The sequence below is a fragment of the Drosophila novamexicana genome, unplaced genomic scaffold (genome assembly GCF_003285875.2).
Source record: "Drosophila novamexicana strain 15010-1031.04,08,12 unplaced genomic scaffold, DnovRS2.1 tig00000462-arrow-pilon, whole genome shotgun sequence".
In the NCBI taxonomy this organism is placed as follows: Eukaryota; Metazoa; Arthropoda; class Insecta; order Diptera; family Drosophilidae; genus Drosophila; species Drosophila novamexicana.
In genome coordinates, this window is record NW_020824806.1 from 3,282,071 (window position 1) to 3,305,819 (window position 23,749).

The 23,749-nt window shown below is 43.2% G+C and overlaps 6 protein-coding genes and 1 non-coding gene across 7 annotated transcripts; 4 read left to right on the top strand and 3 right to left on the bottom strand.

Annotated features, from left to right (window-relative positions):
• Positions 1–1,659: 1,659 nt before the first annotated feature.
• Positions 1,660–4,063, bottom strand: LOC115760863 (T-complex protein 1 subunit epsilon). The gene is made up of 3 exons (XM_030702417.1): positions 3,771–4,063; positions 2,366–3,347; positions 1,660–2,308 (listed from the first exon to the last, which is right to left on the bottom strand). Exons 1-3 carry the CDS (start codon positions 3,876–3,878, stop codon positions 1,773–1,775), a joined length of 1,626 nt encoding a protein of 541 aa, XP_030558277.1. The 5' UTR covers positions 3,879–4,063; the 3' UTR covers positions 1,660–1,772.
• Positions 4,064–7,591: 3,528 nt separating this feature from the next.
• LOC115761147 (ornithine decarboxylase antizyme) lies at positions 7,592–11,749 on the top strand. The gene is given in 4 exon segments (XM_030702816.1): positions 7,592–7,944; positions 10,173–10,338; positions 10,340–10,391; positions 10,461–11,749. Coding segments are annotated over 4 exon segments (807 nt in total). The 5' UTR covers positions 7,592–7,885; the 3' UTR covers positions 10,991–11,749.
• LOC115761148 (small nuclear ribonucleoprotein Sm D3) lies at positions 7,968–9,801 on the bottom strand. Its single transcript, XM_030702817.1, has 2 exons — positions 9,282–9,801; positions 7,968–9,213 (listed from the first exon to the last, which is right to left on the bottom strand). Exons 1-2 carry the CDS (start codon positions 9,598–9,600, stop codon positions 9,077–9,079), a joined length of 456 nt encoding a protein of 151 aa, XP_030558677.1. The 5' UTR covers positions 9,601–9,801; the 3' UTR covers positions 7,968–9,076.
• Positions 11,750–12,439: 690 nt separating the features above from the next.
• Positions 12,440–13,131, top strand: LOC115760855 (histidine-rich glycoprotein). Its single transcript, XM_030702406.1, has 2 exons — positions 12,440–12,541; positions 12,685–13,131. The coding sequence occupies exons 1-2, from the start codon at positions 12,530–12,532 to the stop codon at positions 13,021–13,023; spliced, it is 351 nt and encodes a 116-aa protein (XP_030558266.1). The 5' UTR covers positions 12,440–12,529; the 3' UTR covers positions 13,024–13,131.
• A 539-nt stretch (positions 13,132–13,670) lies between these two features.
• Positions 13,671–14,208, bottom strand: LOC115760992 (prismalin-14). Its single transcript, XM_030702599.1, has 3 exons — positions 14,122–14,208; positions 13,982–14,053; positions 13,671–13,921 (listed from the first exon to the last, which is right to left on the bottom strand). The coding sequence occupies exons 1-3, from the start codon at positions 14,128–14,130 to the stop codon at positions 13,739–13,741; spliced, it is 264 nt and encodes an 87-aa protein (XP_030558459.1). The 5' UTR covers positions 14,131–14,208; the 3' UTR covers positions 13,671–13,738.
• Positions 14,209–14,809: 601 nt separating this feature from the next.
• On the top strand, positions 14,810–23,665 carry LOC115760533 (pre-mRNA-processing-splicing factor 8). Its single transcript, XM_030701911.1, has 14 exons — positions 14,810–14,879; positions 15,124–15,759; positions 15,819–16,034; positions 16,090–16,302; positions 16,362–16,487; positions 16,794–17,213; positions 17,300–17,517; positions 17,578–18,629; positions 18,693–18,885; positions 19,121–19,694; positions 19,761–19,911; positions 19,980–20,156; positions 20,220–20,511; positions 20,567–23,665. The coding sequence occupies exons 2-14, from the start codon at positions 15,143–15,145 to the stop codon at positions 23,509–23,511; spliced, it is 7,194 nt and encodes a 2,397-aa protein (XP_030557771.1). The 5' UTR covers positions 14,810–14,879; positions 15,124–15,142; the 3' UTR covers positions 23,512–23,665.
• On the top strand, positions 16,531–16,710 carry LOC115761165. The gene has a single exon (XR_004017725.1).
• Positions 23,666–23,749: the final 84 nt, after the last annotated feature.

A 23,749-nucleotide genomic window follows, 5' to 3' on the forward strand; every position in this document is an offset into this window, starting at 1 on the left:
TTACACACTCTTCAAAAGTGTAAGGCAATGTCATATAGTCGACTACTGTGCAAATGTGCTAAGAGCGGAAAATCGGATTGCTGATTTCTTGACTGGAGAAAAAAAAAACCTAGTTAGATTTTTACCGGCTTTGATTTTCAATTACCTCTACTTGATTCATATGCATTGAGAGACTGCCAATGGCAAGACTGTCAGATGTACTGACACACTCCCAGATGCTCGCACACAAATACACATATATGAACTCGAACATATATGCGTTTATGGCTGTAGTCCATTGAGATGGGCTACGTGGTCGACATGAGCCGAGCCTAGCTTGGCCTTGGGTAAATATTGCCAGCCTGCGTTGGACATGAATGATGTGCGCTTTGCTGAGAGCATTGTAAAACACTTAACGGAGCCAAAGCCAATGCATCGTAGTCCTGGGGATTCCTCAGTGTTCTTTCCTCCCCAATCACACAGCCACATTCGGCCAGTGCCAAAAGATTGTGCGCAATTCATTGTGGGTTTGATGGAGTGGCTAGCGAACTGGTCGGTGGCCAGCTGTGTGCACAGCGCATTTAACACACTCCATTGAGTCTCGGTCAACACTTCACACTCTTCTGGAAATTACCGATGCCTTGATTAACTCACCAGCTTTTGGAGCAGCAGCAGCAGCAGCAGCAGCATTTGTGTGGGCCAGGTTAAATTGAAATGCATTCCTCGACATCGACATCGCCATTGGCATCGCCATCGACTGCGTAAGTGACTGTTCAATGGAGCAAGCTGAAATGTTCTTTTTTATCCACTATTAATTAAATTCCACAAAGGTGATTTTCCTTTGTGTGTATCTGAGATATGTGGTAAGGCTCTCAGCGTTACTGCAATCACAAAAAGACAACCCGTTGTTCAAACTCTCATTAGCTAATGGTCCGGAATTGTTGCTAGCTAGTACGAGATGGGCTTTAAATACTTTAAACAGAGCGGGAGCAACAAAGACTGGATTCTAAAGATATTTTAGAAAATTTAGGTGCCAAAAATGTTATGCGGGCACGAATTACAGCCCAAATTGCAAAAAGTTAAAGATTTATAGAAATTTAAAAGAAAAAGAAAACGAGAAGTAAGAATTTCTACGGCACGCCGAAGATTCAATACCCTTTTGTAGATATGTGAAGCTTGTAAGTGCTGACAAAAACTTGGAAAACAGAATATGTTGCTAAATAATAAATTACTTTTCGACCGATCGTTCCTATGGCAGCTATATACATATAGTGGTTCGATGTTGATAAGATATATGTAGGGAACATAGTACACCTAAGAAATGCCGAGTTTGGTCAAGATATGTTGAAAAACAAATAAGTTTTCCATACAACAACTAAATTTTTGTCCGATTGTTCCTATGGCAGCTATATGATATAGGCACTGAAATACAGACATATTCAAGACCATGCCCTCTTGCTAGATTGGCTAACACACAGCTAAAACATTGTCTACGTCTACCGACGGACGGCTACCCGGTGCCGTTCGTTTAAAAATTTAAACAGTTAAAACAAGTTTTGTTGAATCTTTAGTTAATTGTATTTTAGTTGTTCTTGATTTTTGTTTCTTTTCCAAAGAAGTGTGTTGATTAATAAAAGTAAACAATTAATACAGAGTTATACAAATATATATATTTATATCGTGTGTATGAAGCAGCGAGAGCAAAGCAAAGCTAAGTGGTGTTTGTGTGTGTGTTTGTTTGTTGTGTGTGTATATGCGTGTGAGTTCTGATGTGTGTGTTTGGGATGACTCCTCTACATGCCGCTGTTGTTGGAGCGCACATCATCGATCTTGAGTATCATCTTGACCAGCTGTGTGGACAATAGAATCTGTTGCTTTTTCGAGTGCAGAGACTCGACAACATTGTGATTCTTCATGTCCGAATCGCCAGTCAACATGCAATCAACGCCCAGACTGGGCATCTTCTCAGCCACCTGACTGGCCTTAAGCTCCGACAGTGTTTCAACCGGATGCAGACCGCTGTTCTCCGCCAGAGCCAGAGGTATGCTCTCTAGGGCGACAGAAAAGGCGCGGAATGCATATTGTTCCAGTGTAGATAGCTGATCGGCCTCCTTGGCCACAGCCAGGGAGCAGCTGATTTCGGCAGCACCGCCACCATAAACAATACGCGAATCCTTTACCAGCGAGCGCACCACACAGATGGCATCGTGTATGGAACGCTTGGCCTCAGCAATGATCATGGCATTGCCACCGCGCAAGAAAATTGTGACAGCCTTGGAGTTCTTGCATTCCTCGATGACCAGCATTTTGTCCTTAGACGTGCCAAAAGCTGCAAAAGAATTGCATGAAATTAGAACGTTTCAGTGGGAAATTTTCCATAACCTACCCATCTCACGGACCAGGCCAGCGGAGCCCAGTTTCTCGGGTGTCAGCTCCTCGAAACGTGGCACAATGCGACCACCAGTTGCAATGGCAATCAGCTCAATCTCTGGACCACCCACCCAGCGCACAGCGGGCAACTCCTGCTGCAGCAGCAAATGGTTGGCCTCATCGTCGAAGCCCCACTGGCAAATGGCCAAAGTGGCGCCAGCATCCTTCACCTGCTTGACCATAAGCTTAAACTTCTCCTGCTCGTATTCGCGCAGCGCCCTGTAATCCTCCGCGGAGGTAACATCGAGCTTATGCTTGGTCTTGGGCTTCGGCGGCTCAAATGGGCAGGTGAGTATGGCTAGCTTGACATTTTTCAGCTCCTTGGGCATTTGCGAATGGCTCAAGGTCTTGTCCACAATGACGCCCTTGACCAGCATGGAGTCCTCCATGCGTCCGCCCACCTTGGTCTCAATTTTGATGAGTTCAAAGTTGACATCCTTCTTTTCAATGTCTGCCACATTAAGCACCGCATCGACAGCCATTTCAGCCATCTGACGATGACACTTATTCACAATCTTACTGCCCAGCGTTGTCATGGCGATCTGAATGAGCGGCTCCTTGTTTTTGGGATCGACGGGAAACGGTTCAGCAATAGCGTCTAGCTGCTTGATGGCGCACTGTGCGGCCAGCTCGAAGCCATCAGCAATACGTATGGGATGAATACCGCGATCGATCAAACCCTCCGCCTGCTCGAGCAAAGCGCCAGCCAGAACAACCACACCGGTGGTGCCATCGCCAATTTCATCGTCCTGCGACTGCGACAGTTGCACCATCAGTTTGGCGATCTCATGCTCCACCTCCATTAGCTTCATAATGGTGGCACCATCATTGGTCACCGTCACATCGCCATCGGGACTGACCATTATCTTGTCCAGACCTTTTGGTCCCAGCGATGTCTTCAGCGTTGAGGCAATCTGGCGCGCCGCCATAATGTGCGTCTGCAAACAAAAGGAACATGTTATAAATTACATGGTAATTTTCAAGCGCGTGACTCAGCCGGCGCACAGGGAACATCTGTGCGGCGTTTTAACCTCAAAATGAACGTGACGTCACAAATTGTGAGACAAATGTTTGCATTTCTATATTAAATTGTAAGAAATTGCATGCTGCCGCAATAAGGTAAATTTACATCATATAATCTGATCGCTTGCCCATAATGCATTCAGGTTTCATTTTACCCATGAAAAATGCCGGCAGCAAAGAACATCTGGAACGTTCGGCATACGATGCGTCATTGTTTGCGATGTCTAGAAGCTTTATTTGAGCTATAATATCTTTGAGTGTCCTAAAACCCGATATTGACAACTACAGTTTGTCAATATCCTTTTAAAAACCTTAAAATAATTACAACTTTTATTTACCTTGATGGCATCTGTGCCTGTGATGCGCTTTTGCTGCTCCTGGTCGCGCAAAATAATGAAAGGCCGGCCATATTCGTCAAACGCGAACGTTCCTGGAAAGGCGCTCATGATTTTTTAGTTAAAAGGAACACGGATTTAGGTGTATTTCACAGATTAAATTTTCTTTCCCCTAAATCAAAACGCACAAAATTGACGGGCAATGCTGCACTAAGTATACAATCGCTATCGACTACTGCAAAAGCACGATATCGATACAAAAAACAAAACGTTCTCACTGAACAGATGGATGCTTACTTTATTAATCTATTGGACCTGACGAAAACCAAATTAGACTAAGCAATAGAAAAATATTTTTATAAATCCTTAAATAAGAAACTACTTTGATTATGAACTTTTGTCGCTCAAGCATTAAAAATTCGCTTAAGTCTTATCGATATCCGATGGAGGTGAAAACGCTAGTCAATTCATCGAGTGTTTAATACGTAACTATCGTCCCTGGAAACAATCGTATAAATCGTAGGTTTCGTGTATTGGTTTGGGTTCCGTTTATTGCATATAGAATTCAGCAGTCAAACTAATCAGATCGCAAGTGCAGATTTCGCAAACGCTTCTCGTTAAGCCAGAGCAAATTATTCACCAATAAACCAAATTTTTGTTTCTTTGTGCGTTAAGTTGCAACCATTAAGTGTAAAAATGCCATCAAACATGAATAATAAACTGTAAGTAATGGTTCCAAGGTGCCATACAAAGAAATAGTGCAAAAATCGATTTTGTAGTGAATGATAACAAAAAAGGAAATGGAATAAAGTGTACGGTTCCAATCCAATTGGTGGCATATATATTATGTAGTTTGTTGGTTGCCAATACATACATAGCAAGTTTCTTATAGTGCAATAGTTTTTAGTGTAATTAGCTAACAAATTTCGGATCGGTGGTGGTGTAACTGTAATATTAAAGCATGTACGAGGTATATGCAAACATACATACGTACACACATATGCGCATACATCCGTAAAAACATATGTAGTTGTGTGCAGATGTATGTGTGTGTGTGCGAGAGTCCACATAACCAAAAAAGAAATGAGATAAGTGCAAAAATGGTCCGTTGGTAAAGTAAATAATTGATTTCAAAAAATATATTCCATGGATGTTCGTTTTTTTGAAATGTAATTGTTTTACTTTATTTTGCGTATTTTATTTTGTTTTTCTCTTCGTAGCAGCCATCTTGTGCGCCTGTATGTGGCTCTCACCCCAAGACACAACTGAAATGGAGACGAATAATATATAAGAGAAAAGGAACGCTGATAAATGTTTATTGGCTGTTCATGCGCGCATCAATTAAAGCATGATTGCTAAAATTGTGAGCAAAGCAGTTAAAGGCAACTTTAATTGTTTTATTGACATGCTTTAAGCAATCTGGCAACCTCGTTGCGTGCACACACAACTACAAATTAACCGTTTTAATACCCTTCTAATTTTATATTTTTAACATATATATGTATATGACAACTTTGCTTGTGTGTGTATTTTCGTATGAGTTGCTTACTTTTACTGTAATTCGCTTTTAATTTACTTGATTCTCTTGACTTTTGACAAGTGCCGTTTATGCAGTGTGCTGCTTGCACTTGTCTTACAATGCAACTGTATTGTATGCGCCGACTGGAACTTTCTAGACGGCTGCGAGAAAACAAACGGAGTTTTTGCTAGAAATTACAGTTATTACGCGGTAAACATTTTGACTTTTATTGGTCGCCCTTATCTGAGTGTCCGTATCCGACGAGCAGCCTCGTCAGCATTGTTTGCACTCTGGCATGTTATCTCGCTGCCAAAATAAACAACAAAAATAATAATAAAAAAAATTTCGACCCTTATGACTTTGTAAAGAGCTGTTTCTCAGTTGCAGTAGAGCTAGGAAATATCTAATAAGACCAAGCAGAGTGAAACTGCGACCGGTTTTTTTTTGCTGCGTACTTATATTTACCCATTGTTGTTGTTGTTGTTTGTCATCCGGCTGGAAGCTTCTTCCGTAGAGTGCAACTTTGCCTCTTCGTGGCGCGGTTTTTGGTCCAGCCGTAGCCACTGTGCGCCTACCTTACGTCACAAACAAAACACACATACACATTCCCACACACAACCAAGCAAACGGGCAATTCATGTATTGACAAACAATGGAAAATTCCACTCGCCATGCAACTCAGCTGTGTGGCAAGTAAGCGTCGTTAATGGTTGTGAGTGTATGTGTACATGTATATGCGCGCGTTTGTATGCGTTGCAAGAGTTGCCAGAACAACACAATATTGGGTCAATCGAAAAGCTTTCAATAGAAAATATGCTAGAACCTGTTTAATTAGAAGGTCACAAAATTGAAGGAGGCTGCATTTCTGCCACTTTACACGTTTTCGTGTTATCTTATCAACTTGATAAGCATCATAAAGCTGTCAACCAACTTATCGCTGCCCGCTTTTGTCATTGCTACAGTAATAATAATAAAAAGGGAATGACTGTGTTTATTTGTTGACTGTTTTTGTTTTAAATCTCTCAAATGGTGTCTTTGCATATGTGTTTTATTGCTTCTTATTGCGGTACTTGTTTGCTTTGAGCCAGCATTCTATCTAACGTTTAAGCATATTTACAGACAGCTTTATGCAGCAGTTTTCATCCATTTGACATGTTTACCCAAGCGACCCATTTGCAGTTACGTACTTGTATGTAGATATGTACATAGTTTATACAACCAATTGTCAGTACCTAGATTGTGGGCTAAAGCAAAAGGTGCATAAGAAGTAATTAACTGTAGTCTCCCTGTTGTTTTGTATCACGTCTGTCTGATGCTGTCATATGTATGAATATATATGCGAATTTCAATGCGTGGTGTAAAACGTGAGCCGATTCGCATACTTATCCAAGAATTTACGCTTATAATAGCTGTATTTCCATAGAAATCACCCGATGGCCTTTGAAACATGTATGTATTTGCATATGCGTGTGTTTGTGAGACCACTTGTATTGTACAAATACACATGCATTTACATACATACATACATGTGAACGACACCGTAGACAGCAAGTCAGACATTCATCGATTGGCTGTGCGTTTTATCGTTATCGCTTTTTTTTTCTTTTCTTTTGGCTATTTATAGTTTTGCTATTTTGTTTTTTTTTTTTCATGTGGCGCACGTGCCGATCGCATTTATTATTCATGAGTTTAGAGCACGACAAAAACACATTACAAATATATGTTTTTATAAAAATAGCGTATTTTTCGTGGCACATAATTCAATTTGTCTGGTAAACAAAGCAATGCAAAAAGATAAAAACAGCTACAACTATTTCATAGTACTGTTTTCCAATATCTATGTGCGGGTATATATGCATGTTTGCATAGACATAAGGTGGCATCAGCAATGCAAATGTAATTAGTTTTTCTTTCGTTTTTCTTCTTCTTGCTACCTTTTGCCACTTGTTTGCTTTTACTCTTTCGCCAACCGCAAAAACTATTGGGCCCGCGAGCGGGACATTTGTAGGGGCAATGTTTAACCTTCGAAACAAGATTTCTAAAAACAAGCCCAAAGGCGGTTGTTCTTTCAAAGCTAAACTGTACCCGTTTATTTGTTTCTATTCTGGCGCCGCCGCATAGTGCCTATAACCCCAACTAAGTAGTAGTAGCATACACACATACACAGCATGCACTCACGTATGTATGTATGTGTGTGTGTGCGTGTGTGTGTGTGTAGGGGGAGCAACTAAATTTTTTTGAAATAAATGATGCCACCGCCATTGGGATGCCGTCAGTTGGCTGGCAAACGCTAAACGCTGCGCTTCGGCAAACGGTTAAACAAAATCAAATACAAGCACAAATCTTTATTGTTGTAAACAAAACAAACACACAAAGAGAGCGGAAGAGAGGCAAATACCTTTCGCAAGCCTTTTCGATGTAAACTTCTAGAATCTTGTCTGAGTGTAAACAGAACTGTGATAACGGAATTAGCACAAAAGAGACATACAGCTAGGCATAACATAAACGTAACTGTGATAAATACATATACACACACATATATATATACATATATATTTATATACTTGTAATAAAAGTGAGTGAGACGGCATTGGCTAACATGCAATCGCAGCTGCGGCAACAACAGCCAGAGTCTCCCATATCAGAGGATCAGTTCGGGTAGGTGGTTAACATATTGCATATTTCCTGCTTAATTGAAAGTCATTTAACTGCACTTGCGCGCATGCACGTGCCGTCGATTGAAATTCTGGGGGAAGGGGTGGGGGTTGAATTGCACTCATTAAATTAACATGGCTCGCGCTGCCACACTGCGCCCCCCTCTTCTCCTGCCAGGGGTTTCTATACTCGGAGCGAACGCCTACGAAACGCTCTCAATTTGAAACGCTTTGCCAAGTGCGCAGTTTGTTGTTTAATTGGCATCAATATACAGATATATTCACATATTTCTGTCTGTGCCGGCCCAACAAAAGCTTGAGTATATTATATTTGTGTGTTCTGTACCCTACGTAAAGGAGAGTATATTGATTTTCTGAACGCCTTGCTGATCGTCTGTCCGTACATAGTTTTGAAGCTAGAAGCTTTGTAGTTAATGTATTAGTCGGCCCACTAGCAAATTCTCGCCTGACTTATCCGGCTGTTCAACTGTAAACAGGGTATTGTGCAGTCGGTTATTTCCGGCTCCAACATTCTTACTTCTTCCTCAATGTTTGTGTGCTGTCCCCGCTGAACTAAATGTTGAATAACCACCAAATCTTACCGAAAAGCGAATAAGTGAATAAAGAGAGCTGTCCGTCGACAGTCCAGTAACAAATGTAATACTGTCATGGAATTGCTCTCTTTGTATGATATTCGACGTTGCCCAAACTAACCGAATCTAACACCATATAACCTGTTTTCTGTCTGAAAATGTCCTTTGTCCTTTGGCTTTATCAAGCTAACCAAACTTGCGAATAGCGAAATGAAGAGAGCTATCCGTCGACAGTCAAGCTATACAGATTGTAATACTGTCATGGAATTGCTCTCTTTGTATAATATTCGAAAAGCGACGACTTATACATATATAATATCTTATCTATATATTTGTTTGTCCACATAATTGGTGTTGGTTTCCTTCTTCTTCTCTAGGCAACAAAATAAAGACGAGTGGTCACATTTTGAAATTCAATTTTCATATTCTCCGTCTGGTTTTCTTGACAAATAATAAGATTTCCAACATGTTAGTTTTGCGACCCGCCCGCTAAGATTAATTTCCCTTAAATTATATAGTAGAATGTGCTCCCGTTCTTGCCTCTTACAAGCCGCCGCGTCCACGTCCGCCTGTAGGACCGCCTTGCCAGGCGCCGCGTCCGCCGCCACCGGGTGCACCTGGTGGTCCACCACCGCCTCGACCGCCGCCAGCAGGACCAGTTCCTCTGCCTCGACCGCGAGCTGTAGTCGAAAAACGTGACGCGTTAATACATGAGGCAATATATATACACTCAGAATGCCTGACTCACCCTGTGCTCGAAGTATTGCCGCTTTTCCGCGACCGGCTGTCCCACCAAGACCTTTGCCGGTCTGCTTTTTAAACATCGGCGCATTCTTTAACATGTCGGGCAGTATTAGGAAACGTATCTTCGAGCCGCGTATATAAACATTCTCCAGATTGGCCGTGCGTCCATCCCGGTATGTTACCGTAATTTGTGTCATTTGGCAATTCATGTTGTCCTCCGCCTCGATGAGCTTGCCGCGGTAGACTTCGCCGGTGATTGTCTCGCAAGTGATTATGTGGCCTTCGGCCTCGTGCAGAACTTTAATAGGTACACCAATCGACATCTTTAGTGTATTTTTATATTTATTTTCAAAAAATTTAAGGATTTTTCGCGTATTTTACAGACGCCGTAAATTTTCGCTGTTTTTTCTTTGCGCAAACGTTCACGATTGAGTATGTGTGTGCGTGCGACAGCTGCCTGTGCCGCCATGCTGTGGTGAAAAACTCTGTGTACGAGCAGGGTTGTATTTCACCGGCATGGTTGTGCGATATTTGTTATCGTTATCAGGTAGCTGTTGTATCGGCCTATCGCCGCGCTTGCCGATTTTATTGCAGATAACAGGCTTCTTATCTTTATAAACATTCTGAAACAAGTCTGCGTCATAAAAAAAATGTGTTTAATTTGATTCGGCATTACTGATAATAGTCACGCTTCGAGAGTGCGTATGTCAGTTTACCATAAGCTATTGCGCCGTAAAGCTGTGTTGTGCCTTGCCACCAATTGCCTTTAAAAATGATTTGGTAAATTTAATTAAATCCATGTACTACTACAAAATCGACAACAACAGTATATCATGGAATTGTATTGACATTTAATACGGTTGGTTGTGTATTTTAATTTTCGTTTCATTCACAGCGACCCAATGTTTAGTAGTAACTTCGTTAGAAGAGATTTTAATGATAGCGGAGTTGCAGGATGTGCCGATGGCAAGCTCCGTACCATCTCGACTTCGTCTTGCGCCACGAACATGTCGACTGAGTCCTACCGCATCTCTCTCGGCGTAGGGCCTCTGTGGTGGTCCTGATGTCCCTGTCCACCACAGAACAGATCACGATAGGGCATCGCTCTTAACGGGTAAATAAATACGAAACATTTCGATTCAATTTGTATATTCATTTTTGTGATTTAATTCATTTTCGACAGGCTACAGCCGGAAGTCTTCGGTTGACTCGGCTGGCGGCAGCTTGTTCGAGGCCAGCTCTCGGGCATCGTCACCTTCGTCGTCTTCGTCGTCAGAATGCTCTGACACGGAGTCGCATGACATTCATTCGTTATGCTCGGAGGATGACTGCCAGGAGGTGTTGCGCCAAATCTTGCAGCATGACCAGCCAGTGCATATTTCCATCAAATTGCACGTCACTGAAGACCAGTCTACCAATTGGATGTCGATTTTGAACCCGAACAACAACATTTTATACGTCGCTTTCCCCACTGATTTTGCCCCAGCCGGCTCCAAGGAGACCTTCACATCCCTCTTGGAGTTTGCCGAGGATAAGTTAGAGGTAGACGGCATTGTCATGGTAATGCGCAAGGATCAGCCGGATTGTCATCGTTTAATTGAGGCATTCCTATTCATGGGATTTGAACCGCTATCGAGAAAATCACCAAAGGCACCGCCAGCCGCAATCAACGATAATGAGAACTACTATTTCCTTTACACCATCGAGGAGTAGGAAATTGAAAACGTTGGCAACAGTTTAGGGTCAAACGATTTGTAGAATCAAATAACCGATTAAGTACTTATATTCAAATTTATCTACCACAATTATCAATATCTGTAGTTTTTGCCGTTTATTATAATAACAATCAGAATAGTATTTCCGCATTATCATCGACACATTGACCCCAAAAAGTGTTCAATGAAAATTCAAATTTCAAATTCTAAACTAATCGGTTTAAACTTTGTCAACGCCAACATTTTTCCATATTGTAGTTTTTCTATTAAGACCCAATTGAAATAACAACATTGCGTTAGCCACGTTAAGAGCAAGCTTTCAACTTGTCGTAAATTACAACACACAATATAATCCAATTAAACAAAAACAAAAAAAAAAGTAAAAAATGTAAAAAAAAAAAACACTAAAACTACGAAAAAGTAAAAAAAAATTGTATTAATCTTAAGTTTCTTTTGTGAAATATTGCATTATATATTTATGTTTTTATTTTCATTGTTTTCTACATATTATCTTCGATTTTGTTTTCTAAAACCAATTTTGTTCAACTTTAAATTATATATTTCTCTTTATAACCAACACTTTTCGTAAATCCCACATATATATATTCTGTGTAAGCAAATATTTTATATATATATATTCAACTTTTTTGTATACTTATGTACGATGAATATGAAGCAAAGAAGCATTCGAAAGCAAAACACATACATACATATTTATATAATAAACTAACTACGTTTAGCAAGCAACACACTTAAACATATACGAATATATATTCAAACCAATAAATAAACTTTCAATTCAATAGATTAAAAGTACACACACACACACCAGCAAGAAATCGTGAATTAACATTTTATTTACACTTATTTTGTATAATTATAATTTTCAAGTATATGCAATAAAATCAAATTCATGATCCAATAATATTTTACACTGAAAACTAAATATATATATATACATATAGCCATATCGAATTCCAATGCGTTCTATGAAAGATAAGTGTGCCGATTATATATATATATATATGTATGTATGTATGTGTATATAGATAAGCAGACAGCTGGATTATATTATACTGGAATGAAGTGCCTCAGCAGTTGGAACTTCCGTTGAAATTAGAACTGGAGAAATTTGTACCCATCAATATGATCCAAGAATATGTTTGTAGACTTCGACCGAAAGTCACGTAATTTCTAGTTAGGATTGAGCCATGCCTGCCAAGAGCTGTATATGCGCCCGTCGGGTTACATCTAATAAGAAAATACATAAACCGCAGCATACTCTGTATTTCGGTCTTTATGGCCGATAAAATGCTGCGCGCACAAACTGACGCATATGAAAGTACATATATATATATATATATATATATATATATATATGTGTGTGTATATAGGGGCTGGAGAGCTGCTCGCTGGCCATATAAAAGATAACGTTATAAACACCAGCGGAAGAGTTTCCGAAAGCAGTCGACATTTGAACGTCTGCGTTTATACAACACGAATTCGTAAGGCAAAGCTGAAAAACCGTGAAAATATCATGCTGAAATCGGTGAGTGGGCTCGTGAAAGGGGGCCGACATTGTTATCTTATCCGCTTAGATAGCAGCTATGTCGCTCAATCCAGCCCATTTGGGTATTCCAAATGCTGCATAGCTATTTTGTTTTAATACATTTCTTTTTCCCCTTTTTATAGTTGTTCATAATTGCCACAATCCTGATTGCCGCTGTGCTGGCATCGCAGCAGCTGGAGGAGGGCCAGCGGCAGCATCACAAGCGTCAGCATGTGGCAACACATGGCGGCCAGCTGGCGCAGCTCAGCCAGCATCACAGCATACAGGATGCGTCCAAAGAGCATGTGAAGCATCATCGCATCAATGTGCCCCTGGCGCCGCATCATTCCAAGTCGCATCGCAATGGCAGACGCCACAAGGCGTCCAGGAGCGGCAAATCCTCAAAGAGCCATCAGCAAAAAGCCCATCATCACAAGCAGCAAGCGCACAAGCCGCACGGACACGCTCGCCGGCACCACTAGAGGCCGCTTGACAGCCTCCAAAAGTTAAACAAACAAAAAAAAAAATCAAACCTAACTTAATTTTTTGCATAGAGTAATACGCAAACATTTCGATGCCACAAAATTGTATTTAATTGTTTTATTATTTTGTAAAGCTCTCAAACTTTGAGCTCGTGCGGGTCGCGGGTCGCCGGTTCAGCGCCGTCTATGGCCCGAAATTTCCCTTTTGCAATTTATGTTACGTTGCCACAAAATTTATTGCTGAAACTTCTTCGGAAGCGCTTTTTTAAAGTCGTGCAATCCGGTTTTCCAGCTGCGAGTACAGCTTAAACAGATCAAAAAAAAATTCCAAAAAAAAATTAAATTTTTTGTGTGTGGCGCGGTGTTAATTGTCGTGGGGTCAAAGGCACTTATGACGTCATTTTGTGTAGGTAAAAAATTCAAAAAAAAAAAAAACGAACTGAACTTGTTTTGGATGACACAGTAGTCGAGTGAAAGGAGCAGCAACTGGACAGACGAAATGTGGGTCTTGAGAAAAGGCAAACAAAATACAATATTTATTTTCCATAATGTACCTAAGCAACAACTAAAACATAGAGCTATAATACTAAGAGAAAAATGGCTAAATTCTTTGCTAAAATATTATTTATTTGGTTAGTTATACAAGGCTAAAAGATGTATGTATATATGTATGTATGTGTATGAACTTCTATCTAGGCTCTATCGCGTCCTATGCTCAGCCCCAGACCGGATAAATGGGGCGACGATAGTAGCTGCCGTAACCTCGGTAGCCACCGTAGCCGTAACCGCCAAATCCGCCGTAGCCATAGCTTCTTCTGCCGTAATATGGACTGTAATAGGATGGCACATAGTAGCCAACGCCTATGCTGTCCGCCGTAGAGAGGTCGTCGTCCAAGCTCTTTAAGGAAAACACAATTCGAATAATTTATGGAAAATATTTGAATTATTGTTTAAATACCTCTGCCGGAGCTGCCTTTACAGGTGCCAGCATGCAAATTAGAGCTGTCAGGCATATAAAGCCTATCAAGAGCTGGAATGAGTGCATAGTTAAGTAATTGAATGATTTTTGTTGTTGTTGTTGTTGTTGATTTCTTGTACCTTTGCCATCGTTAATATTGTTTGTGAAATCTCGCAATAGATTTTTTTCTTAGCAAATTAACGCCTTTCGCTGAGTTTGGCTCTGCCTAGAAGCTCGGTTATTGTTAAACTGTGGTTCTGTGCCATCTAGCCAAGATCTTATATAGTGCGCAAAATATGCCGGAGATTGATTTTGCATATGATCATTGATTGGCCAAACATTGGAGAAGATCTGGAGAAGTCGTTAACCGTGTGGAAATAGGGCATAATATTTGTATTCATGTGTCAGGGTCAACATCTTACACACAGCGTGTGTATTGTTTCAGAGCTAATTAGAGAATTATAGTTAATCAATTATATAGTTCAATATTGAAACATGTTTTCCGTTTGACATCAAAAATTCCTGACATTCGTCAGTAAGTAAATATGCTGACGCACTTTGTGCAAAAAGTTCATAATGAGTGGGGTAAACAGTGCACAAAATACGTTTTGAAGTTGTTGACCAGCTTATTGATTTCATTATTACAATTAGAACATGCTTGGGGATTTCTTGAAATATTAACTATATGATTTGAAAACAATTTCAAGTACGTTTGCTTAACGTTTAAATATCGATTACTTTTTTACTTGAGCTGAATCGTTCTATCGCCTATCGATATTGGCTTGCAAATTATATCGGGTCATCTCTGAAAAATGTCTGCCGCATCGTAAACGTTTTGCAAGAGAAACCGGAAAATTGTTTAAAATCCACGAAAAAGTGCTTGAAATTGATCGATTAGGTAACTATTTAACACCCGTATACTGTATGTATGTTTTAAATAGTTAATTTTGTGTGTGGCACTTGATGTTTGCGCTAAAAGAGCTGTGGTGAAAATTGCAAAACGCGGCGACGGCAGCGAACGTCTGCCGCTGCCGCTGCTTCTGCCTTTGCATCTTCTTCTTTCTGTTCGGCGTAAACGAAACGTGTGTGTGGTTTGTTTTTATTGTATGTCTTTATATATATATCCATTTATTGATTAATAGTGTCGCATGCAATTGAGCGATGTCTATACCGCCGTATATGATTCCGCCAAATGCCTGGGCCGCCCAGCTGATGGCCCAGCAGCAGGCGTACGCGGCGGCCCATGCACAGCAGGCCCAGCTGCATGCGCAGCAGCAGATGGCCAACCAGATACAGCAAATACCACCACCGGGGGCCCCATTGCCGCCGTCGGGCCACGCCAATGGCATACCGGTGCCGGCAGTGGGCGTGCCCCAGCCGCAGCTGGGACAAATACCTACACCAAAACCAGATATTCTCACCGAGGAGAAACTGCAGGAAAAGGCGCTTAAGTGGCAGCATTTGCAGTCAAAACGTTTTGCCGAGAAACGCAAATTCGGCTTTATTGACACACAGAAAGAGGACATGCCGCCAGAGCATATACGCAAGATTATACGCGATCATGGTGACATGACCTCACGTAAATATCGCCACGACAAGCGTGTCTATCTGGGCGCCCTTAAATACATGCCACATGCAGTGCTTAAGCTGCTCGAGAACATGCCCATGCCGTGGGAGCAGATACGGGATGTGCAGGTGCTGTATCACATAACGGGCGCCATTACCTTTGTCAATGAGATACCCTGGGTCATCGAGCCGGTTTACATTGCGCAGTGGGGGTAAGTTCCAATTAAGATACTCTTTATATTTAAGCTAAATATCAGGGTATATTTTGCAGCACCATGTGGATTATGATGCGTCGCGAGAAGCGCGACCGTCGCCACTTTAAACGTATGCGTTTTCCGCCATTCGACGATGAGGAGCCGCCGCTGGACTATGCGGACAACGTTTTGGATGTGGAGCCGCTGGAGGCCATACAAATCGAGCTGGACAACGATGAAGATAATGCTGTCTACAAATGGTTCTATGATCACCGACCACTAGTCGACACGCCGTAAGCATACCCATATATATAAACCAATATCCTCTATAATCCTGCTCTCTGTTAGGTTTGTGAATGGCTCTACTTATCGCAAGTGGAACCTTTCCCTGCCCCAGCTGGCAACGCTTTACCGTCTGGCCAATCAGCTGCTCACCGACTTGGTCGACAATAATTTCTTTTATCTATTTGATCCAAAGAGCTTCTTCACAGCCAAAGCACTGAATATGGCCATACCCGGTGGCCCAAAGTTTGAGCCACTTATTAAGGATCATAATGTTGGGTAAGCGAATGCAATATAAATTAATAGCTTGTTTTAATTGCTTTTGTTTTCTCACGCAGTGACGAGGACTGGAATGAGTTCAATGATATAAACAAGGTTATTATAAGGCAGCCCATACGCACCGAGTATCGTATTGCGTTTCCATACCTGTACAACAATATGCCGCACTTTGTGCATCTGAGCTGGTAAACGAACTTATCTATAAGAATTTATATGTAGTTAGATATATTTACATGGCCGTAGAGTTCCCAGTTGTACGCATATTCTGGTAACGCTTCATGCCATGTTAGATCAAACAATAAGGCCCTATTTACTACCAATTTAGCGATTGATTCCTGGGTTTTGCAATGTGAATGTTCGTTCCGATTGTGGAACTTAAATCTGGACTGCTGATAGTTGCATACACATCTAGTTTTTAAGATTAGTTAGTCGATAAAGCCTAGACTTTTTTTTAAAAATACTGCTAATTTCTGTAAATGATTTCTCTCTAGGTACCATACGCCCAACGTGGTCTACATCAAGACCGAAGATCCTGACTTGCCTGCCTTTTACTTTGATCCACTTATCAATCCCATCTCCCATCGCAATGCTAATTCTAAAATACAAGAACCTATGCCTGAAGACGATGAGGACTTTACGCTGCCCGATGACGTGCAGCCTTTTCTACAGGATACGCCACTCTACACAGATAATACAGCCAATGGCATTGCGCTGTTATGGGCACCGCGTCCGTTTAATATGCGTTCGGGTCGCTCACGTCGTGCCATAGATGTGCCGCTGGTCAAGTGCTGGTACAAGGAGCATTGCCCACCTGGTCACCCGGTCAAGGTGCGCGTCAGCTATCAGAAGCTGTTGAAATATTATGTGCTCAATGCTCTAAAACATCGCAAACCGAAGCCACAAAAGAAACGGTAGGTTAACCAATTAAATGAATGAAATCAAATGATTAAGAAGTTATATATAATTATATCTAATTATTTCCATGTTTTTTTTGCAGCTATTTGTTCCGTTCATTCAAGGCGACCAAGTTCTTCCAGACCACCACACTGGACTGGGTGGAGGCTGGTTTGCAAGTGTGTCGCCAGGGCTATAATATGCTTAATCTGCTTATTCATCGTAAGAATCTAAACTACCTGCATTTGGACTATAATTTCAACTTGAAGCCGGTCAAGACGCTGACCACCAAGGAGCGTAAAAAGTCACGTTTCGGCAATGGTAACTGACCATAACCATTATATCCACACCCAATCACTCAACTCTTGCTCTCTTTTACAGCTTTCCATTTGTGCCGCGAGATTCTACGTCTAACCAAACTGATCATTGACTCGCATGTACAGTATCGCCTTAACAATGTGGATGCCTTTCAGCTAGCTGATGGTCTACAGTATATCTTTGCCCATGTGGGCCAACTGACGGGCATGTATCGCTACAAGTACAAGCTTATGCGACAGATACGCATGTGCAAGGACTTGAAACATCTAATCTACTATCGCTTCAATACGGGACCCGTCGGCAAGGGTCCGGGCTGCGGCTTCTGGGCACCTGGCTGGCGTGTTTGGTTGTTCTTTATGCGTGGCATAACTCCACTGCTGGAACGTTGGCTGGGCAACTTGTTGTCACGTCAATTTGAGGGTCGTCATTCCAAGGGCGTGGCCAAAACGGTGACCAAACAACGTGTCGAGTCCCATTTCGATTTGGAGCTGCGTGCCTCGGTCATGCACGATATTGTGGACATGATGCCCGAGGGCATTAAGCAGAACAAGGCGCGTACCATACTCCAGCATTTGTCGGAGGCCTGGCGCTGCTGGAAGGCCAATATACCGTGGAAGGTGCCCGGTCTGCCCATACCCATAGAGAATATGATTCTGCGCTATGTCAAAATGAAGGCCGACTGGTGGACAAACACGGCGCACTACAATCGCGAGCGTATACGACGTGGTGCCACCGTGGATAAGACTGTATGCAAGAAGAATTTGGGCCGTTTGACGCGTCTGTATTTGAAGGCGGAGCAGGAGCGACAGCATAACTACCTCAAGGATGGACCCTATATATCGCCCGAGGAGGCGGTGGCTATATACACCACAACAGTGCATTGGCTGGAGTCGCGTCGTTTTGCACCGATACCCTTTCCGCCGCTCTCCTACAAGCATGACACCAAGCTGCTGATTTTGGCCTTGGAGCGTCTGAAGGAGGCATACAGTGTCAAGTCGCGTTTGAACCAAAGTCAGCGCGAGGAACTGGGTCTGATTGAACAGGCCTACGACAATCCGCACGAGGCGTTGTCCCGTATCAAGCGTCATCTGCTGACGCAGCGCGCCTTTAAAGAGGTGAGACTATTCTAAATTGTTTGAATGTAGCTAGGTTTTTCATTGCTGCTCTTCTTTTACCAGGTGGGCATTGAGTTCATGGACTTGTATAGCCATCTAATACCCGTCTACGAAGTGGAGCCACTGGAGAAGATCACAGATGCCTATTTGGATCAGTATCTGTGGTATGAGGCAGACAAGCGACGTCTGTTTCCGCCATGGATCAAGCCCAGCGACACGGAACCACCGCCGCTCTTGGCCTACAAGTGGTGTCAAGGTAACGGAGCGTGAATTATGCACAGATCACAGATCCTGTCCAGAGTGTTTTACATATCTGCGCATTTTGGGCGTGTGATTTGTGGCAAAGTGATGAGCTTGGATTCCATCCCCTTGTTGCAAACCTCACGCCGAAGGTGTCGCATCTAAGCAGCAATATAAAGATTCATGTGTAAACCAGTAGCCACGAGAACTACCAAGGAGAATCCTAGTTTAATACGTCCGTTCCTTCACAGGCATCAACAATCTGCAAGATGTCTGGGACGTGGGTGAGGGCGAATGCAATGTCCTGCTCGAGTCGCGCTTTGAGAAGCTCTACGAGAAAATTGATCTGACTCTGCTCAATCGTCTGCTGCGTCTCATTGTGGATCACAACATTGCCGATTACATGACGGCCAAGAACAACGTGGTCATCAACTACAAGGACATGAATCATACCAACAGTTATGGCATTATACGTGGCCTCCAGTTCTCCTCCTTTATAACTCAATACTATGGCCTTGTTTTGGATCTGTTAGTGTTGGGCCTGCACCGCTCCAGCGAAATGGCTGGACCACCGCAAATGCCCAACGATTTTCTGACATTCCAGGATGCTGTTACGGAAACAGCACATCCCATAAGGCTCTACTGTCGCTATGTGGATCGCATACATTTGTTCTTTAGATTTTCGGCTGAGGAGGCGCGCGATCTTATCCAGCGTTATCTGACCGAGCATCCGGATCCGAATAATGAGAATATTGTGGGCTATAATAACAAAAAGTGCTGGCCACGCGATGCGCGCATGCGTCTGATGAAGCACGACGTTAATCTGTAGGTTTTTCTATCACCCTAATCCCAACCAGCTTTCGTTTGACTTGTCTTTGTTTTACCTTGCAGTGGTCGCGCTGTCTTTTGGGATATCAAGAATCGTTTGCCCCGCTCCGTGACCACCATTGGATGGGAGAGCACATTTGTTTCGGTCTATTCCAAGGATAACCCTAATTTGCTGTTCAACATGAGTGGCTTCGAGTGCCGCATTTTGCCCAAGGTTTCTTTAAATCCAAACTATTCGTCAAGTTCAGTTAATAATTTGCTTTATTTGTTAAACTTTTGCAGTGCCGCACACAAAACGAGGAGTTCACGCATCGCGATGGCGTCTGGAATTTGCAGAATGAAATAACCAAGGAGCGCACAGCTCAGTGTTTCCTGCGAGTGGACGATGAGTCTCTGGGACGTTTCCACAATCGTGTGCGACAGATTTTAATGGCCTCCGGTTCCACCACATTCACAAAAGTGAGTGCTATTAAATGTGCCTGAAGGAAATTGTTTATGCTATTTAATCGTTGCCCTAAATAGATTGTCAACAAATGGAACACCGCTCTAATTGGTCTGATGACATATTTCCGTGAGGCTGTGGTCAATACACAGGAGCTGCTTGATTTGCTGGTCAAGTGCGAAAACAAAATACAGACACGTATCAAGATTGGCTTGAACTCCAAAATGCCTTCGCGTTTCCCGCCCGTGGTGTTCTACACGCCCAAAGAGCTGGGCGGCTTAGGCATGTTGAGCATGGGTCATGTCCTGATACCACAATCAGATTTGCGGTGGTCTAAGCAAACAGATGTGGGCATCACGCATTTTCGCTCCGGTAAGTGCAAAACGGCATAATCTTTGTTTCTTCTTTTAACGAAATACTTAATCAGGCATGTCGCATGACGAGGATCAGCTTATACCAAATCTGTATCGCTATATACAGCCTTGGGAGAGTGAATTTATAGACTCGCAGCGTGTTTGGGCCGAGTATGCGCTGAAGCGCCAAGAGGCGAATGCGCAGAATCGTCGTCTTACGCTGGAAGATCTGGAGGACAGTTGGGATCGTGGTATACCGCGTATCAATACGCTCTTCCAGAAGGATCGGCACACCTTGGCCTATGACAAGGGCTGGCGCATACGCACAGAGTTCAAGCAGTATCAGGTGCTCAAGCAGAATCCATTCTGGTGGACACATCAGCGACACGATGGCAAACTTTGGAATCTGAATAACTATCGCACGGACATGATCCAAGCATTGGGCGGCGTGGAGGGCATTCTAGAGCATACCTTATTCAAGGGCACATACTTCCCAACCTGGGAGGGTCTGTTCTGGGAGAAGGCATCCGGCTTTGAAGAGTCCATGAAGTACAAGAAGCTGACAAATGCTCAGCGCTCCGGTCTAAATCAGATACCCAATCGTCGCTTTACGCTCTGGTGGTCACCGACAATCAATCGCGCCAATGTATATGTTGGTTTCCAGGTGCAACTCGATCTGACGGGTATTTTCATGCACGGCAAAATTCCCACACTAAAAATCTCCTTGATTCAAATCTTTCGTGCTCACTTGTGGCAAAAGATACACGAGTCCATTGTGATGGATTTGTGTCAGGTGTTTGATCAGGAGCTGGACGCCCTAGAGATTGAGACGGTGCAAAAGGAGACCATACATCCGCGAAAGTCATACAAAATGAACTCCTCCTGTGCGGATATTCTGCTCTTCCCCGCCTACAAGTGGAATGTGTCGCGTCCATCGCTGCTGGCCGATACGAAGGACACCATGGACAATACAACGACGCAAAAGTATTGGCTGGATATACAGTTGCGTTGGGGCGACTACGATTCGCACGATGTTGAACGTTATGCCAGGGCCAAGTTCTTGGACTACACCACAGACAATATGTCCATATATCCATCGCCGACGGGCGTGCTCATTGCCATCGATTTGGCCTACAATTTGCATTCGGCCTATGGCAATTGGTTCCCTGGCTGCAAGACGCTAATACAACAGGCCATGGCCAAGATCATGAAGGCCAATCCGGCGCTTTATGTGCTGCGCGAGCGTATACGCAAGGCATTGCAGCTATACTCCTCGGAGCCCACGGAACCGTACCTCAGTTCCCAGAACTATGGTGAACTCTTCTCGAATCAAATCATTTGGTTTGTGGACGACACAAATGTGTATCGCGTAACCATTCACAAGACATTTGAGGGTAATTTGACAACGAAACCGATTAACGGCGCCATCTTCATATTTAATCCACGCACCGGGCAGCTATTCCTCAAGATTATTCACACCTCGGTGTGGGCGGGTCAGAAGCGTTTGGGTCAGTTGGCCAAATGGAAGACAGCCGAGGAAGTTGCGGCGCTGATTCGTTCGCTGCCCGTTGAGGAGCAGCCTAAACAGATTATTGTCACGCGCAAGGGCATGTTGGATCCGCTTGAGGTGCATTTGCTTGATTTTCCCAATATCGTTATCAAGGGCTCGGAGCTGCAGCTGCCCTTCCAGGCCTGTCTCAAGGTGGAGAAGTTTGGTGATTTGATCCTTAAGGCCACCGAACCTCAAATGGTGCTGTTCAATCTGTACGACGACTGGCTAAAGACCATATCATCCTATACGGCGTTCAGTCGTCTTATATTGATCCTGCGCGCCTTACACGTCAACACGGAGCGCACCAAGATCATACTCAAGCCCGACAAGACGACCATAACGGAGGCGCATCACATTTGGCCGACGTTAACGGACGAGGAATGGATCAAGGTGGAGGTGCAGCTAAAGGATCTCATTTTAGCCGATTACGGCAAGAAGAACAATGTGAATGTTGCTTCGCTGACACAGTCCGAGATCCGCGACATTATACTGGGCATGGAGATAAGCGCACCGTCCGCTCAGCGTCAACAAATTGCCGAGATTGAGAAGCAGACCAAGGAACAGAATCAATTGACGGCCACAACAACGCGCACAACAAACAAACATGGCGACGAGATTATCACCTCGACGACGTCCAACTATGAGACGCAGACGTTCAGCTCGAAGACCGAATGGCGTGTGCGTGCCATATCCGCAACGAATCTGCATTTGCGCACAAATCACATCTATGTTAGCTCCGATGACATCAAGGAGACGGGCTACACCTACATTCTGCCCAAGAATATACTGAAAAAGTTCGTGACCATATCCGATCTGCGTGCACAGATCGCTGGCTATTTGTATGGCGTGAGTCCGCCGGACAATCCGCAGGTGAAGGAGATACGTTGCATTGTGATGCCGCCGCAGTGGGGCACACATCAGACGATCAATTTACCAAATGCTCTGCCCACGCATCAGTATCTCAAGGATATGGAGCCGCTCGGCTGGATACACACACAGCCGAATGAGTTGCCGCAGCTGTCGCCGCAGGATATAACCACGCATGCCAAGATCATGCAGGAGAACTCCAATTGGGATGGCGAAAAGACAATTGTCATCACCTGTTCCTTTACGCCCGGCTCCTGCTCGTTGACCGCCTACAAATTGACGCCCTCCGGCTTTGAATGGGGCTCCAAGAATACGGACAAGGGCAACAATCCCAAGGGCTATCTGCCGTCTCATTATGAACGCGTCCAAATGCTGTTGTCCAACAAATTCCTGGGCTTCTTCATGGTGCCGGCGCAGAGCAGTTGGAATTATAATTTTATGGGCGTGCGACACGATCCGAACATGAAATACGAACTGCAATTGGCCAATCCAAAGGAATTCTATCACGAACTGCATCGCACATCGCATTTCCTGCTCTTCTCAAACCTCGAGGATGGCGGCGATGGCGCCGGCGCCGATCGTGAGGATGTTTATGCCTAAAAAAACCTGTACAATTTCTGCTTCAAGGCGATATGTTAAGTGCGTACAAAACAATTTTTTTAAACCTGTATGTGAGTGTGTCCTACTAAAAGAAAAGCCTTCAATTGATTCCCACATTAACCAAGTTTCCTTTTCCTTTTTTTCTTTTTCTTTTTGTGTGGACTTAACGGCAGTTGCCATGGCAAAGAACACACAACTTTTCCACATTTCGATTTCAGTTTGTTTTTTTTTTTATTTC